A 14,119-nucleotide genomic window follows, 5' to 3' on the forward strand; every position below is an offset into this window, starting at 1 on the left:
TTCCACCCTCCCCGAACAGGTCGCTTTCAGAGAGTATCACAATACAACCCCCGGTTCGAACTCCATTGAAAACAGATTAACGGCGAACGCAGGGGCGGAGGGCGGTAATTTGATAATGCACTCTCCCTCCCAGGGGGCGCCGGCCGCCTCTCTCGGGATGAGGGTTTGCCCTTTGATTTACACTAATTTTAAACATAACATCTGATCTAACCTTATTAAAAATTAATCTACGAATAGTGACAAAGGGCCGGGTCACTTGAGGATTAACCCCTTTTTCGAGCTGATGGGTAAAGTGTCGCTTATAACTTTGGCGGGTGATCGATACCTGTGGCCTAAGACTTAATAACGCAATTGCTGCTATACAGGTAACTTGCAATTAGCCCCCTTAAGTCGACCTTTCCATCGCTTTAAACCGCCCTTCACGGAGGGCAGTAATTTGGCTTTTTAGAAGTGGCATCCAATTACGCTGCAACTGATTGATATAATCAACTTCTAAATATTTGATCAACACTCCATCAGATCCAATTCTCAATAGATTAATCGAAGTTGTTTCTCCATTTTATAGTATGCATAACACCCTATTATAATTAGGCGAACAACGCCTTAGGGATCTATTTAAGACAAAGGCAGCATTAGTGTTTACACGGTTATGCAATAGCTGCGCCACCCTCAGGAGGGCTGAACGGGCGAACGCTTTGTATCCTGTCATGACCAATGCCATTCGGGAATTCTCGAATTGGTTTTGAGGGCCGGAGATTTGACTCTTTTTGGGTTTTGTCTGGAGAAATAAAAACACATACATCTTTAGGTTAGGCATACAATGGAGTGTACAAGTGGTTGCGTCGATCCAGGCGAAGTCGATACTCCTTCGTTTAAATTTCTCCTGAACTGACTTTTTATTCCGAGTTATTAGAAAAGAAATCCAATTCGAAGATAAAAATTGTTCACCGGGCTACTGAGGAAACAGCTGACATACTATCCATTGAACTCTAAACAAGGTGTTTCAGAATAGTGTGTCATAAATTTAAGGGGTGATTCTAGGAGTGATTTTGAGAAAAAAAGTTTATATGAACCTAGGTCCGTTTTTGCTTTCTGTCTGAAATACAGGGTCTTAAAGTTTGCTATATTTTTTGTTTTTTTTTTAATAAGGCCGGACCTGCATTAAATATTTTTATCAAACTTGGTGGGCGTAAGTTAGGTGTAGAAACACATCTTTTAAGAGACAAACAAATTTTTTAATTTAAACAATGGCGCCTCCAAGGCCATGGCCCTGATTATTTTTTGTGAAAAATATGTTACGCCGCTGCTTTTTCAAAAAACAAAAATCGTTTTCTTAATTCTAGTTCTTTTTGTTAAAAAAATGGTCTCTTGAATTTTTTTCGTAACATCGAGCGTTTTCAAACAACAAACGGATTAGTTAACACTGTATGTTATAATAACGATTAAATTAGTTATAATAATACTTAATTTTTAGCAATTTATAACGACCATTCAGATAAAAAAAATTAAATAAGTTGCTGAAAATGTCCTCCGCCTGCAATAACACATGCCTCAGCCCTTATTCTCATATTATCGCGCACTTTTTGAAAAATTCCCGGAATATTTCTAATAGTGTTACAAGAAGCTATCATGCGATTTTTTTTCATGGTTTTGAGGGCGCCACTATTTAAATTTAAAAATTCTTTTTTCTCTCAAAAGATATGTTTCTACACCTAATTTAGGCCCACCAAGTTTGATAAAAATATCAAATGCAGGTCCGGACTTATTAAAAAAAAATATATATATATATAGCAAAGTTTAACACCCCGTATTTCAATCAAAAAGCGAAAATGGACCTAGGTTCATATAAACTTTTTTATCAAAATCACTCCTAGAATCACCCCTTAAATTTATGACATATTATTCTGAAACACCCTGTATAATTCTTCATTAAAGCAAGAAACTTTATTTCAGGCTGTTACGAAAACAGAACCTCTTCCCCTTCGGGGAAATGATCAGTAGATTACTAGGAAACAAAAGGCCTTAAAAAAAGAGGGTATTTTACCAAACTACAGGGGAAAAGTTCCTCAAAATAGAGGGGGGGGCTGCAATAAAGCTGTAATAAGGGGTCTCAGTAACTCCTCTAAGAGGAGAATTTTATTTCATGCTGTGGCAAAAGCAAAAGTCCCTTCACTACGGAGATCATCAGCAGATTATAGGAGGGAATTTTACGAACTTATGAAGAAATAATCCCTCTCGAGGAAAGAGAGTTTGTATCATGCATTAGAAAAAAGTATCCCTAGCTCGATGGGGGTGGCTAGCAGAGTACTGAGCAAAGTTCAGCCCTCGCATAAGGGTACTGTTCATCAGCCATTGGAGTGATGACCTTCTTCAAAAGGTTCTACGGTATAGGAGAAACAATACCTCTTTGAAATAGGGGATATTTAGCTGGTAGTTAGGAGAAAAGTACTTCCTTGTACTAAGTTATACAGGAGAAACTCAAAGCGCGAATAGATGGACTAACTGATATTGTTTGATATATTTCCGAGTAAAAGCTTTGACCAACTTTAGATTTCCGATATCAAAAACGATTTAGTAACGCTGTTTGGAGTAAATTAAAAGTCCTGAAAAATGGCAACCTTTTTCCGATATAACCAATTTTGCAACTTTTACCGCTTCGAAGATATCAATAGTAAGCACATCTTAAAAAGACACCCTACGTATTCCATAAAAATATTTATATCTCAGAAACAGAGGTATAATCTTGAGGAAAACTCATCAGATTTATGTCCTAAAAATAACCTTTTCATATTAGTTTATTATATCTATAGGTTAGATTAATAAGTGCGACCGAACATTATATTAATTTGCTCTACCGGTTTTTGAGACATTTTCAAAGGATATTTGGCAAAATAATTCTTACTTCCTTTTTTCCCCAAGACGCAGAACCCGATGGTACGTCATTTTTCAGTTCTGACATCGACTCTCTTTCCCGCTTTTTTTCCTTATTTTCTAATCTGGCAAATTGCGGCCGGAGAAGCGCCTAGCAATATCCAGGAGTGTAGCGGTCATTTTGAGAAAATATGCCCTTTCAACTGACCAGACCGGCGGGTAATGAGGTAATTTGAAATGCAGATGTACGGCCGGCGATTCGCGTAAGATGTGTACAGATGGCCGAACCTTCATGATTTGTTGGACCGCTAACGGAGTCCCGGAGGCCCCGCGGCCGTTACATCGTCCGGAATAACCCCCGGGCCCCTTTTCTCATCATTATTAAAACGGCCATGAATAAGTACTGAGCGAAATTAACCGGCAAAATAACCCTTTCGCACTTGTGTAGAACGCTTTATTAAAATTCGGTTTTGGGTCGAGTTCGAGCGTTTATTAGTTTTTCTTTTGGGAAAATGTGCTTTCGCCGATGTGAGATTAGGCATAGACCTATGTAACTTCCTTTGATGGCTTTGGGTAATCCCAACTTCAAAGACATTCGGTTTTCTTTGAGGTAATTAAAACCGAGTAAATGGGGACGATAAATAAAAGCCCGGGGAGTACATAAATCCCCCCGAATAACAAGAGAACGAAGCCGTCGCGACGCACTCGCAGGCCTAAATCAGCAATCGGGGTTGCGAATCGGCCGCCCTTGCAGCAACTCCCATCGCCGTCCCCGCACCCCTCTCGTTCCCCCGCGTCCTTCATGAATAATAGATGGGGCGGGTTCTAACAATGACGTAACTACAATCGCGCCACTTCTAAGCACAGATTGGTACAAATTCCCGTCCTGCCGCTGCGAAGGGCTTTTCTGCACTCGAAGGGACGGCCATCGGCATGGTGTCTTCATCAGCCTCTCTCGCAGTTCGGGGATTCTTGCAATATTGATGAGCCCTTAAATGTGTGTCCGCAGTTAGAAAGGAACTGGGGCCTTAAAGTGTAAATTGGAACCCATTGAAAAACCTCATTCGGCGTGGGCAGATTCTGCTTTAGAATCGATCTGAGGCCGAGAAAATTGAGCGCAATTTAGTTAAACTTCGAGCCGGGGATTGGGGGGATGGTGGGTGATAACAAACCCATTTCCAGAAACTGCAAATACTATAGTAGTTCTGCGGAACAAGGTGGATCGGGAGCGTATTGTGGAGCGCAGAAAAAACCTCCAGGGAAATCAATTTTCGGCCCTACCCCCGGTTTGCCATATTCGCGGAAATCTTGCCGAAATTAAAGGAAAAAGCTTCGGAAAATTAAAGTTTTGGGGCTAATAAAACACCCGGCCGTTACATCTCTATATACAAAGCAACTGTCACGAATTTGCCTATATATACGTTGTCAACTAAATAATTCCTCTAGCTTCGATTGAACCTCCAATTGCGGCGAAAAAAGGACGACTTACCTTTCCAGGACTTCATTTGTTTCCAGACAGAGTCGGAGAGAGGTAAGATTTGTGTGCCAGTCAAGTGTGCTGACGGCAGGGTCGAACTGCTGAATTATCCAACGCTCCTACATACTTGATGAACATCCTAAACGACCTGGGTTAAACTTCACGACTTCTGTGTCCGACCATCGATTCGGGTTACACCAACTCCATCTATATAAAAAAAGAAAAAAATCCACTTACCCTGATGTAATCTAATAGAGCCAAGTTATAGTAAGCTCGAAATAGAAATAACACTGATCCAAAAACGGTTACAGATGCCAAAAATGAACAACCGGGACCCCCCGATATGCGGGCCCTCTCCCGGGGGACTCCGTAGTACAAGGGAGTGTCTGATGCGAGAGTATATGGCTATGATCATACAAGAGTTCGCCTGTCAACCGTAAAATCTGGATCTCTCAAGATTATCCGTGTTTAGGGGCGCAAAAGCTCGTTTGGGCTTAAGGACTGTTCATCATGTCAAAATCGATTATAGAGCATCCATATCGTTCTGCCTGATGCAGCATTACTTTTTATTTATAACTATATGTGAGTTCTGGTGTTATCGTCTCCATTCTTAATTTATTTCCATCAAGGTATCTTCAGATTTTCATGTCACTCACTAGCACTCTGAAGAAGTTGTTGTAACCCTTCCATATAAATTTAATTTCGACTAATATAATTCCATTTATAACTTCAACTCAACAATTTCAAGATTCTCCAGTAATTTCTTCATAGTTTTAGTCATATTCCCCGGATCAAACGTCTCTCAGCACCCTTTTCTTGAAATATAGTATCTACACTATACTATATCAGCTCGATACTTATAGAATTTTTCCAGATCTCACAATTTTAATCTATTTTTATCTTACAGTCTCACTACAATCTCACATTTTTTTAGAGCTACATTTTCTTCTATATCTTTTGAGAAATTGAGTCATAGAAAACTAAGAAAATGCAGACAAGCATGTTCTCAAACACTTTCCCCACGGACACTCATATAACCCCACTCACTAGTTCCATTTTGCAAAACTAAGAAAACTGCACATATCTGTGATTATCTTTCTTGAGCCTGAAACAGTTTATAGTTATCTTATGCAAAAAGCGATATACAGAACTAGTCTATATCATGCATATCAGATTGGTAAATGCATTTCTCTCTGCAGCAGCAAGTTAAACAACGAAGCCTACATGTCCCATTAAACTAGTTTCAGTTTACATCTTGCTGAGACTGGGAAAAGTAGCAGATGAGTTTATTAAATTCACGTTACAATAGCACGTTAATTAAAAAAGAGACAGTTTAAACTACATGAAAACTGAGGAATAGCATGTATCCCCAGAACTGCAAGTTAAATCAAAATATTCTTATTAAAGACCGGTTCTTCGATACCCAGCTAGGGATAGAGTTGTTATGTTGTAAAATTCAAGTTACTATAAATGCAAGTTAATCTGCACCTTATCGAGGTACTAAAATCCAACCAAATGAAGTTTACATCTCGCTAAAAGTAAGAAAACCACAAATAAATAGATACCATTAACTTCTCTTTAAGCAACTGCAAGTAAAATGACGACGACTTTATAGCCCCATTAAGCCTGAAGCAGTTTATTACATGCGCAAAGTGGCATCCAGGTATAGTTTATATCATGCGAAAAGTGAGAAAGCTGCAGATGAGTTTGCATGTTTCGATAGACCTGCAAGTTTCATTAAGACAACTACGTGACCCTATTACAAGTGACTACGTGACCCTATTAATGCAATTTAAATTTTGCCAAAACTGAGAAAACTTCTGACGAATATATTCGTCTCACTTTATAACTGATAGTTAAATAAGGACGCCGACATGCCGGAAGCTTCTTATATCACACTCTTTACAGGGTCAGGTTAAAGACGGACACTTAGACGACCCTATTAAACCTGGAGCAGTTTATAACTATCGAAAACTGAGAAAAGTACAGATTATCAAGAAAGATGCGAGTATATTGATCAGTCTTTACAACTACAAGTTAAAGGATGTACGTGACCCCACTTAACCAGACAATAGATTTCTGGAAATTGGTATTTTAGGGCCGGTTGAAATATTTTCTTGACAAAATATCGGAGGAGAGTTTTGTTTTTCGTCTTACTCTTCCATACGTCTACAAGAGACTATTTTAAAACATTTTGCCGGGAATCAAAATCAATAAATCGATTCAGAACGGACACAGGTTTATTTAATGTCGACCATAATTACCGAGGGGGAAGAGAACTCTTAAACAATTACGAAGACCTTTCGTTTCGATGCGTTTTCGTGAACCCCCAGGGAAAACGTCAATGTCCTCTTTGCTTGTCCGGAAGTTTCCCTGATTGTTTCTTGCCGGGAAACGTCAGAGCCTTTTTAATTTTAAATGCGAGTTTTATTGTCTATTAAATGTCGTTTTAGTTTAAGTCTAAAGCAAAGCTGCCTTCGAGTGCATAAAGCTTAGCGACCTTTTAGGGTTTTTCTGAAAGGGACAAATGGACGTTGCTCATATGCGCTGCATTGGCTATATTTAGTCCTTAAGGTTCTTTTTTTTGTTGATTCGCCCCCTCGTTATACACGCAAAAACAAACATCACTAATTACACACGTCCAACGCACAAACATATTAATCAACCTCTTAAAAACCATGAAAAATTACCCCATTGCCGATGCTGTCAAGTTGAGGGCCAGTAATTAGCGGTTTATTGTTCCAATGACTGGTATATGTGTGTTTATTTGCCAACAGTTTTCCATTTTTTTATGCCCAAGAAATGACTAGTTAATGGCGGAAGCCCCCCAAAACCCTCACGAAGAGTGAAAAATTAATTGAGTTTGAAACACGTACTTGAGGCAACAATTTGCCAAGTCATACTTCTTCTCTTATTTTAAATTCACGACCGCTCTGTTAGCAACTTAAGCACTAAATTAGAAAATTAACCGTTTCCCACTTGTACCGTTTTTGCGTTTCCGTTTTACTTATTTAGGACCTTCACTCGGTTTACGTCTCTTCTTTGGGGTTTTATTAGGCTAAAGCCAATTTAAGTCACTTTCTTTGTACTGTTATAGTCCTGTGTAAGTTTGTAACATAAAATCACTGCGAGAAAACCAGAAAAATGCTAGAAAACTCAGGTTACAAATCTGTAAATCTAACGCTGGAAAGTTGGCAGGTCTCGACTAAATTTCTCCGGTGGAGAATTTTGGCCTAACCCGGACCTATCAAAGGGAACTTTGTATTAAACCAAAGGTACCCGAATGAAGAAAATAATCATTAATTTTTTACTAGCTTACGCTACTGAATGGGAAATTTATAACTAATCTGATGGAATTACCTTGGACAATGAGGGATTTTAGTTGCTAAGCCGAATTTTCAACATGGTGAATTTGGAACATGATTGGCTAATTTACTGAAAAATACTTATAAAGACTTAAAAAGAATATTTAACTAGATGGAAATTTTCGACATTTTTTACTAATTTGCCTAAACTTAAAAAGATAAAAATTAACTAAGCATCATTATCTCTCAAAAGTTTTTTCCTAACCTGACTACCTTGCCAATTTTTAAACTCCCAACTAACTTCTATGGCTGGAAAATAATAGTCCAACATTTCCAAAATTGACGTCTAATAAGTCACATTAAGGAATTTGTATTAACCGCATTAACTAAAAATATAACCTCTATTGTAACATTATTTAGGGATTCTTGGCAATATATCAAATGCTTAACAGTACTTCGCTCAACAGAAAGTATATCTGGAACTCGTTTGATTTAAAAAAAAATGCTAAAAAGGGTTGCTGTATACAAAGTGCCACAAAATCTCGTGGAGAAAGGGAACGGTTTAAATACAAAAGTTATAAGATGAAAGCAGAGACTGAACGGAGGCAGTGGTATAGACTGAATCCAATTTTAAACTTACAGATTTACCCAAAAATGCAATAAGATTTTTTTTTTTTTACTTTAAATAGAACTCCCGGTATATTCCTGATTGCGATTTCCAGAAAGCGGGACAGCCTACTTTCAACAAAATAATCTTAAATATTTACACGAAATCCAAAATATGCTATGAAATTTTTTTTCAAAAAAATGAAAGCTCATTTCGTTTCAATAATTATAGAAAAAATTAACTTTTAGAATCTTTTTTCTTCCTGGAAATCGACTGAGACATTTCCGAAATGAGAGCTCTCAAAAACGAATGAAAAAGCGGCATTTCCATTATTTTTGTGGGTGGTTTACTTTGAGAGAAGAATCAATGGCAATGGTGTTCATATAATTTGTATGTCAATTAATGGCCGATTTGATTAGTACGAAAATATCAAAAACTAATAACATTAAAACCGCCTCCATTCCTTTGTACAATTTCAAGAGAAGGAATGTCAATATGGTCAACGCACCTCGCTCTCAAAACTCCCAAAACTCAGTGCAAACCAAACGGTGTTGCCCTGAAGGCAACAAAATGGCGGCCCGTAATTCACAATTATTAGAGCAACTCGAATCATCCGCATAATAGGTAATTTCTTGCATTAATTACTCGATTAAATATTCACGGTAGCAATCATAACGTAGGGTTAAAACAACCCTTCCGACAGGGACTATAGATTACACGGCGCCCCTAATAATAACTGGAAATTTCGGCGGTCGCCCTCTGGAAGGCGTTCTCCATAGACGTACCAGAGTTTCACCTTAAAAATTGGAGTTGCAGCTGAAGCTGTAGCTGCTGATGGCCAGAACAAAGAGGTTCTGTGCAACGTCAGCTACGGGGAGTAATTAAAGGGAGATCACGGTTGCTGCCAGCGCGCAGCTAAGCTTACCGGCTTACGTTATACGTGCAGTACAAAGCTTAATGTACTTAGGTTAGAGTTTCTGTGTTCTATGCTAGTTGGTGCTTCTCTAATTGAAATTTTCTCGAATGTTCCACAAGCTTAGCAGACAATCACGAAAAATCGCGTGATTGTCAGATTGCTTTCTGAGAAGTCAACCTTTGCTTTGCCGCTCTATTCGAAAATCAAATTATTCCTACTCATATATCAATAACATGCAATGTTAGTAAACTTATGATGGGAAAATGACGGAGTCCCGGACTTTTCGGCCGGCGGGATTTGTTCGGGCGGACCAGGAATTATTCCCGCTGAATGCAAATAAGCAATTTCGTACCGAATCTGCTATTCATACAGTTAATCATCGTCCAGTTCGCTGATTATCATCGTAAATTAGTCTCTGTCCCGCTTCGTAGCTTGTCAGCAGGAAATTTATTGCGTTAGCCAAGGTTCGGGCTCTCCGGTTTTAACGGCCGGATTAATCCTGCGGAACCGCAGGGGAAACGCGGTTTTGCATATGCCGAAAATTTTCATTATGAAACGTCATTGCTTGGCTGTTACGTATGGAAACTAAGTGGGTGTTATGTGGGTCAATTTAGGTCTCGCTTACCGAGAAGACATGGGAAATTTTCGAAAAATTACTATAGATCACTTTACAATCAATATGCAATTTTTGAAAATATTAGCAAAGTGGGGTCTTTATCGCCACTTACTATTAGCTAATCCAGTCCGGCTCTGTCTACAAAAAAAAACTTGACCACCTGGCATTGACGATTCGACAGCATCAATTTATGTGCCATCTCTGTCGCACTCACCTGGCAGCGGGCCAGCCATGATATTTTGACAAATGAATATCGCCATGTTGCCGTTTATGATTCTTTTTATTTATTTTCTGAAGACAACGAGTCGTCAAAGCTAACCAAACTTTATGTTGTCGTTGGAAAAACCACCCCCTCATAAACTATTCAAAGACTTTTGAACTTTAATTCGCATATTCGAGTACATATGTTTTGACACGATAGCGTGCATACATAAATGGCTATTCGAGAGGTTGGGGCTGCTTAGTATTCCCCGAACCTGATGCGACTAAAAGAAAAGAGGGGAGTCCCATGTAAAGTTTATTATCGAGATAAAAACCCACTCGACATGAAGACAAATTGTCCCGAAGAAAAAGAGATGGCCCCTGTATTTCACAATTCCAGCATTTTAACCATAGTTTATAATACCCGGTGTAAAGTCTTGGGGTGATGTAGCACAGTAGTTACATCAATATTCGAGTGGATGCGCTGCTCTTGGCAAAGGGCATCAAATTTATGAGACCATGTTTATAGGCTCGTGGGACAAGTATAGCCTGGCCGTTCCTTTCTTTAATTCCGCCTGGTCTGACTTTATGGGTTTCCCGGACGTGCAAAAGATATACAACAAACGCCTTTCGGCTAGCTCCCGTTCTATCCGCCCTTTTCTCCTTTAAATACCTTTAGACACCATAACTAGGCCACAATAATACTTAAGCCCGCTAACTGGAATCGATCGCCATTAAGGGTCTACTCCGAAAGATTTGCGGTAAAAGCTCGTTTTCCGAAACGAGCCCAGGAGCTATCGAAAGACACATTAAAGGGGCCCCATTTACCGAATATCTAAACATAAGGCTGCTATTTCACTTAAAACCAATTAGGGGTGGGACGCCAGATAAAAGCGGCTGATATTATTTGCTGGTAACGACACACTATTATATCCCTTCGCTTTAGCCCGGGATCTAGTGTTGCACCAATGCTAATGCTTCAGGCGTAAGTTACCGGCCCCCGCACTACTCCAAAAATCATCCCTTGTAATACAAACATAATGGATCCTTTATAGTTTTCACAAAAGGAATCCTGAGTGCTTTATCCAGCTTAGCGCTATTGTGCTTATATTAAACACTTCAAATTTGCGTGTCGTTTCTCTCCAAAGCCGTCGGATTATCAGGGATGGTTTTTTAGTGGAGTGAGTGGAGGGCCTGTCACTTTGTCAAAACCCTTCCGCGAAAGGGATTAAGCTTTATCGCCCGGAAAATTAGAAACGTGTTTAGTAAGGCAGAGGCTCCTATGTCACAAATTTGAAAACGATGAAAACAAAACAAAAACCCCCTGACTATCTCCGTCCTTGTCCCACTTTCAATTGTCAACATGACCGGTCTTTTATTAATATTGGTCTGTGCACGACAGGTAAAAAGTAAACAAACAGGAATAAAACATAACCTCAATAACCGAAATTTGCAATTTTCTACCTATACCTCATTCAAAACAAGGCAATAACAAACCAAAATCGACGGTAGAACCCCAAAAAGACATTAACAATGGATCCACCTCTCTCAACAACTCAAGAATCTTATATAAGACCCATAAATAAAGACACAGTGCACCGAATATGTTCAGGCCAAGTAGTGCTGAGCCTTGCAGTTGCAATGAAAGAACTGGTGGAGAATGCCATAGACGCAGGAGCCTCCTCCATAGATATCCAGCTTCGTGAATATGGCGCTGAAGCCTTGGAGGTGTCAGACAATGGCTCTGGAGTACACTCAGACAGTTTCCAAGCATTGACATTGAAGAATTACACCTCCAAGATACAAGACTATGAAGATTTAGCAAATATTGGGACGTTGGGTTTCAGGGGCGAAGCCCTCAGCTCTTTATGTGCGCTGGCTGATGTGCAGATTACCACTAGACATGTGTCAGCTGAATTGGCTACTCGGCTAAAGTATGATTATGGAGGCAACATAATCAGCCAGGAAAATGCTGCTAGGCAACAAGGAACTACAGTAACTCTTAAAAATTTATTCTCGACTTTGCCAGTAAGGAAAAAAGAGTTTGAGAAGAACTTAAAGAAAGAGTTTACCAAGATGTGTAATCTGTTATATGCTTATTGTTTACTGCCAAGTGGAGTTAGGTACTCATGCACCAACACAACTAAAGGAGTCACAAGCACTGTTGTAAGCACTCAAGGGCTTAAAACTGTGAGAGAGAACATTATTAGTGTATTCAGCATTAAACAACTGGCCTCTTTAGTGGAAGTGATAGCTGTGACACCTGACGAGCAAATTTGTCAAGAATATGGACTTGATTTAGTCCCTGCCCAAGAACTTTCCTTTGAAATAAACTGCCTGATTTCAAGTGCAATTCATGGCAATGGCCGGAGCTCTACTGACAGACAATTTTTTTACATCAACAACCGTCCCTGTGAGCCCTATAAAGTAATTAAACTTGTAAACAAAATCTATAAAGAATTCAACACCAAACAATATCCTTTCATATATCTCAATATCATTGCAAAGTGCCTAGTTGATGTAAATATAACCCCAGACAAAAGACAAGTCTTCATCGAACAGGAAAAGTTACTTTTGGCCACCATCAAAGCCTCTCTAATAGAAGCCTTCAAAGAATGCCCTTCAACTTTTAAAGTTACAACAAATAAAGGAGTAAAACGTCACTTCTCTGATGGAGTAATTGCCAGCAAAAATATCTTTGAGACCTTCAATAAGAAGTCTAAATCTCTTACCTCTTATGGGTTTAATCAAGCCTCCTGTGAGGATTTAGCCAACAGTGAGGCTGAGGCTGACAAGAATCTTAAGGAGCTTGTGAAAATTGCCTGTGAACTTACTAAAGATAAGGAGGATAATGATCAAACAAATGAGGAATTTAAAGTCTCTATTGAAAGCCCTCAAAAGAGCTCTCAAAGAAAAGAGGTGTCCCTTCAGTTTAATGTTAAGTCTACTGCAACCAACACATCATCAAATCATCACAACAATATTGTGAAATTCCGGTCCAACATTACTCCAGAAAGTAATGCTACTGCAGAAGAAGAGCTCAACAGGCACATTAAGAAAACTCAGTTCAAAGAAATGGAAATAATCGGGCAGTTCAATTCAGGTTTCATAATAACCAAACTTGACAATGATCTCTTTATTATCGACCAACATGCCACTGATGAAAAATATAACTTTGAAAAACTTCAACAGAGCACTGTTTTGGAGACACAAAAACTTGTAACCCCCAAATTGCTGGAGTTGACTGCAGCAGCTAGAAGCACCTTACTGGAACATGAACAAGTCTTCAACCAAAGCGGCTTTAGTTTCAAAAAAGATCCCTCAGAAACTTTAATTTCTCTCACCTCGGTGCCAATAAGTGAAAGAATGGTTTTTGGAAAAGGGGACATAGATGAAATGATTTTTATGCTGCAAGAAGATTCAAGCTGCAGCCAGAGCTGCAAACCTTCGCGAGTTAAAGCCATGCTGGCCTCCAGGGCTTGCAGGAAGAGTGTAATGATAGGAAAGACTTTGTCAATTAGGGAGATGCGCAGGATTGTGGACCACATGGGAGAGATTGAGCAGCCCTGGAATTGCCCTCATGGGCGACCTACTATGAGGCATCTGCTAAATTTGAGTTTGCTCACTGATAAGATTGATAGCAAGTAATTTTTTATGGCGTGAGGGTACTTACGACACTTTTAATTTAACCGTCTTATGGGGACTTACCTTAATTATGCAAATTGAGGCCTCTCTCTTGGATCAACAGGTACAAATTGGCAATGGAGTCACTTTGGTCCCCCCACTGCTTAGGTACATATTTGAATTAAACTGCTTGAAACTTTGTATGAATTGCAAAGCTGGATATTTATTTTATGTCATTTAGTGGTTTTTACGTTGAAAAACTATAATTTTTAAGAAATATAAGTCGTTTTGAGTGAACAGTTATTTAGATAGTTTTAACAGTTTCCACCATTTTGTTGATTTTGAGTTATTAAGGTTCAATTGTTTATTTGTATTTTTATGATTTTTTTATTTGTCCGATATTATTTATAGTTGTTGAAATTATTTATTTTTAGTTATTATTAAGAGTAGTTTTCTTATGTTTTAAAATTATTCATTTTGATTATGACGAATTTAAAATAAC

General features: G+C 38.9%; 1 protein-coding gene across 1 annotated transcript; it reads left to right on the plus strand.

Annotated features, from left to right (window-relative positions):
- The first annotated feature begins 11,470 nt into the window (after window positions 1–11,470).
- Window positions 11,471–13,820, plus strand: Pms2 (mismatch repair endonuclease PMS2). The gene has a single exon (XM_066394373.1). It carries the CDS (start codon window positions 11,527–11,529, stop codon window positions 13,639–13,641), a length of 2,115 nt encoding a protein of 704 aa, XP_066250470.1. The 5' UTR covers window positions 11,471–11,526; the 3' UTR covers window positions 13,642–13,820.
- The last annotated feature ends 299 nt before the right edge of the window (window positions 13,821–14,119 follow it).

This window comes from Euwallacea similis, chromosome 10, assembly GCF_039881205.1.
Source record: "Euwallacea similis isolate ESF13 chromosome 10, ESF131.1, whole genome shotgun sequence".
NCBI lineage: Eukaryota > Metazoa > Arthropoda > Insecta > Coleoptera > Curculionidae > Euwallacea > Euwallacea similis.

Bases quoted from the DNA above. Each gene is read 5' to 3' on its own strand.
- Pms2 (XM_066394373.1), top strand. From the start codon at position 11,527: ATGGATCCACCTCTCTCAACAACTCAAGAATCTTATATAAGACCCATA.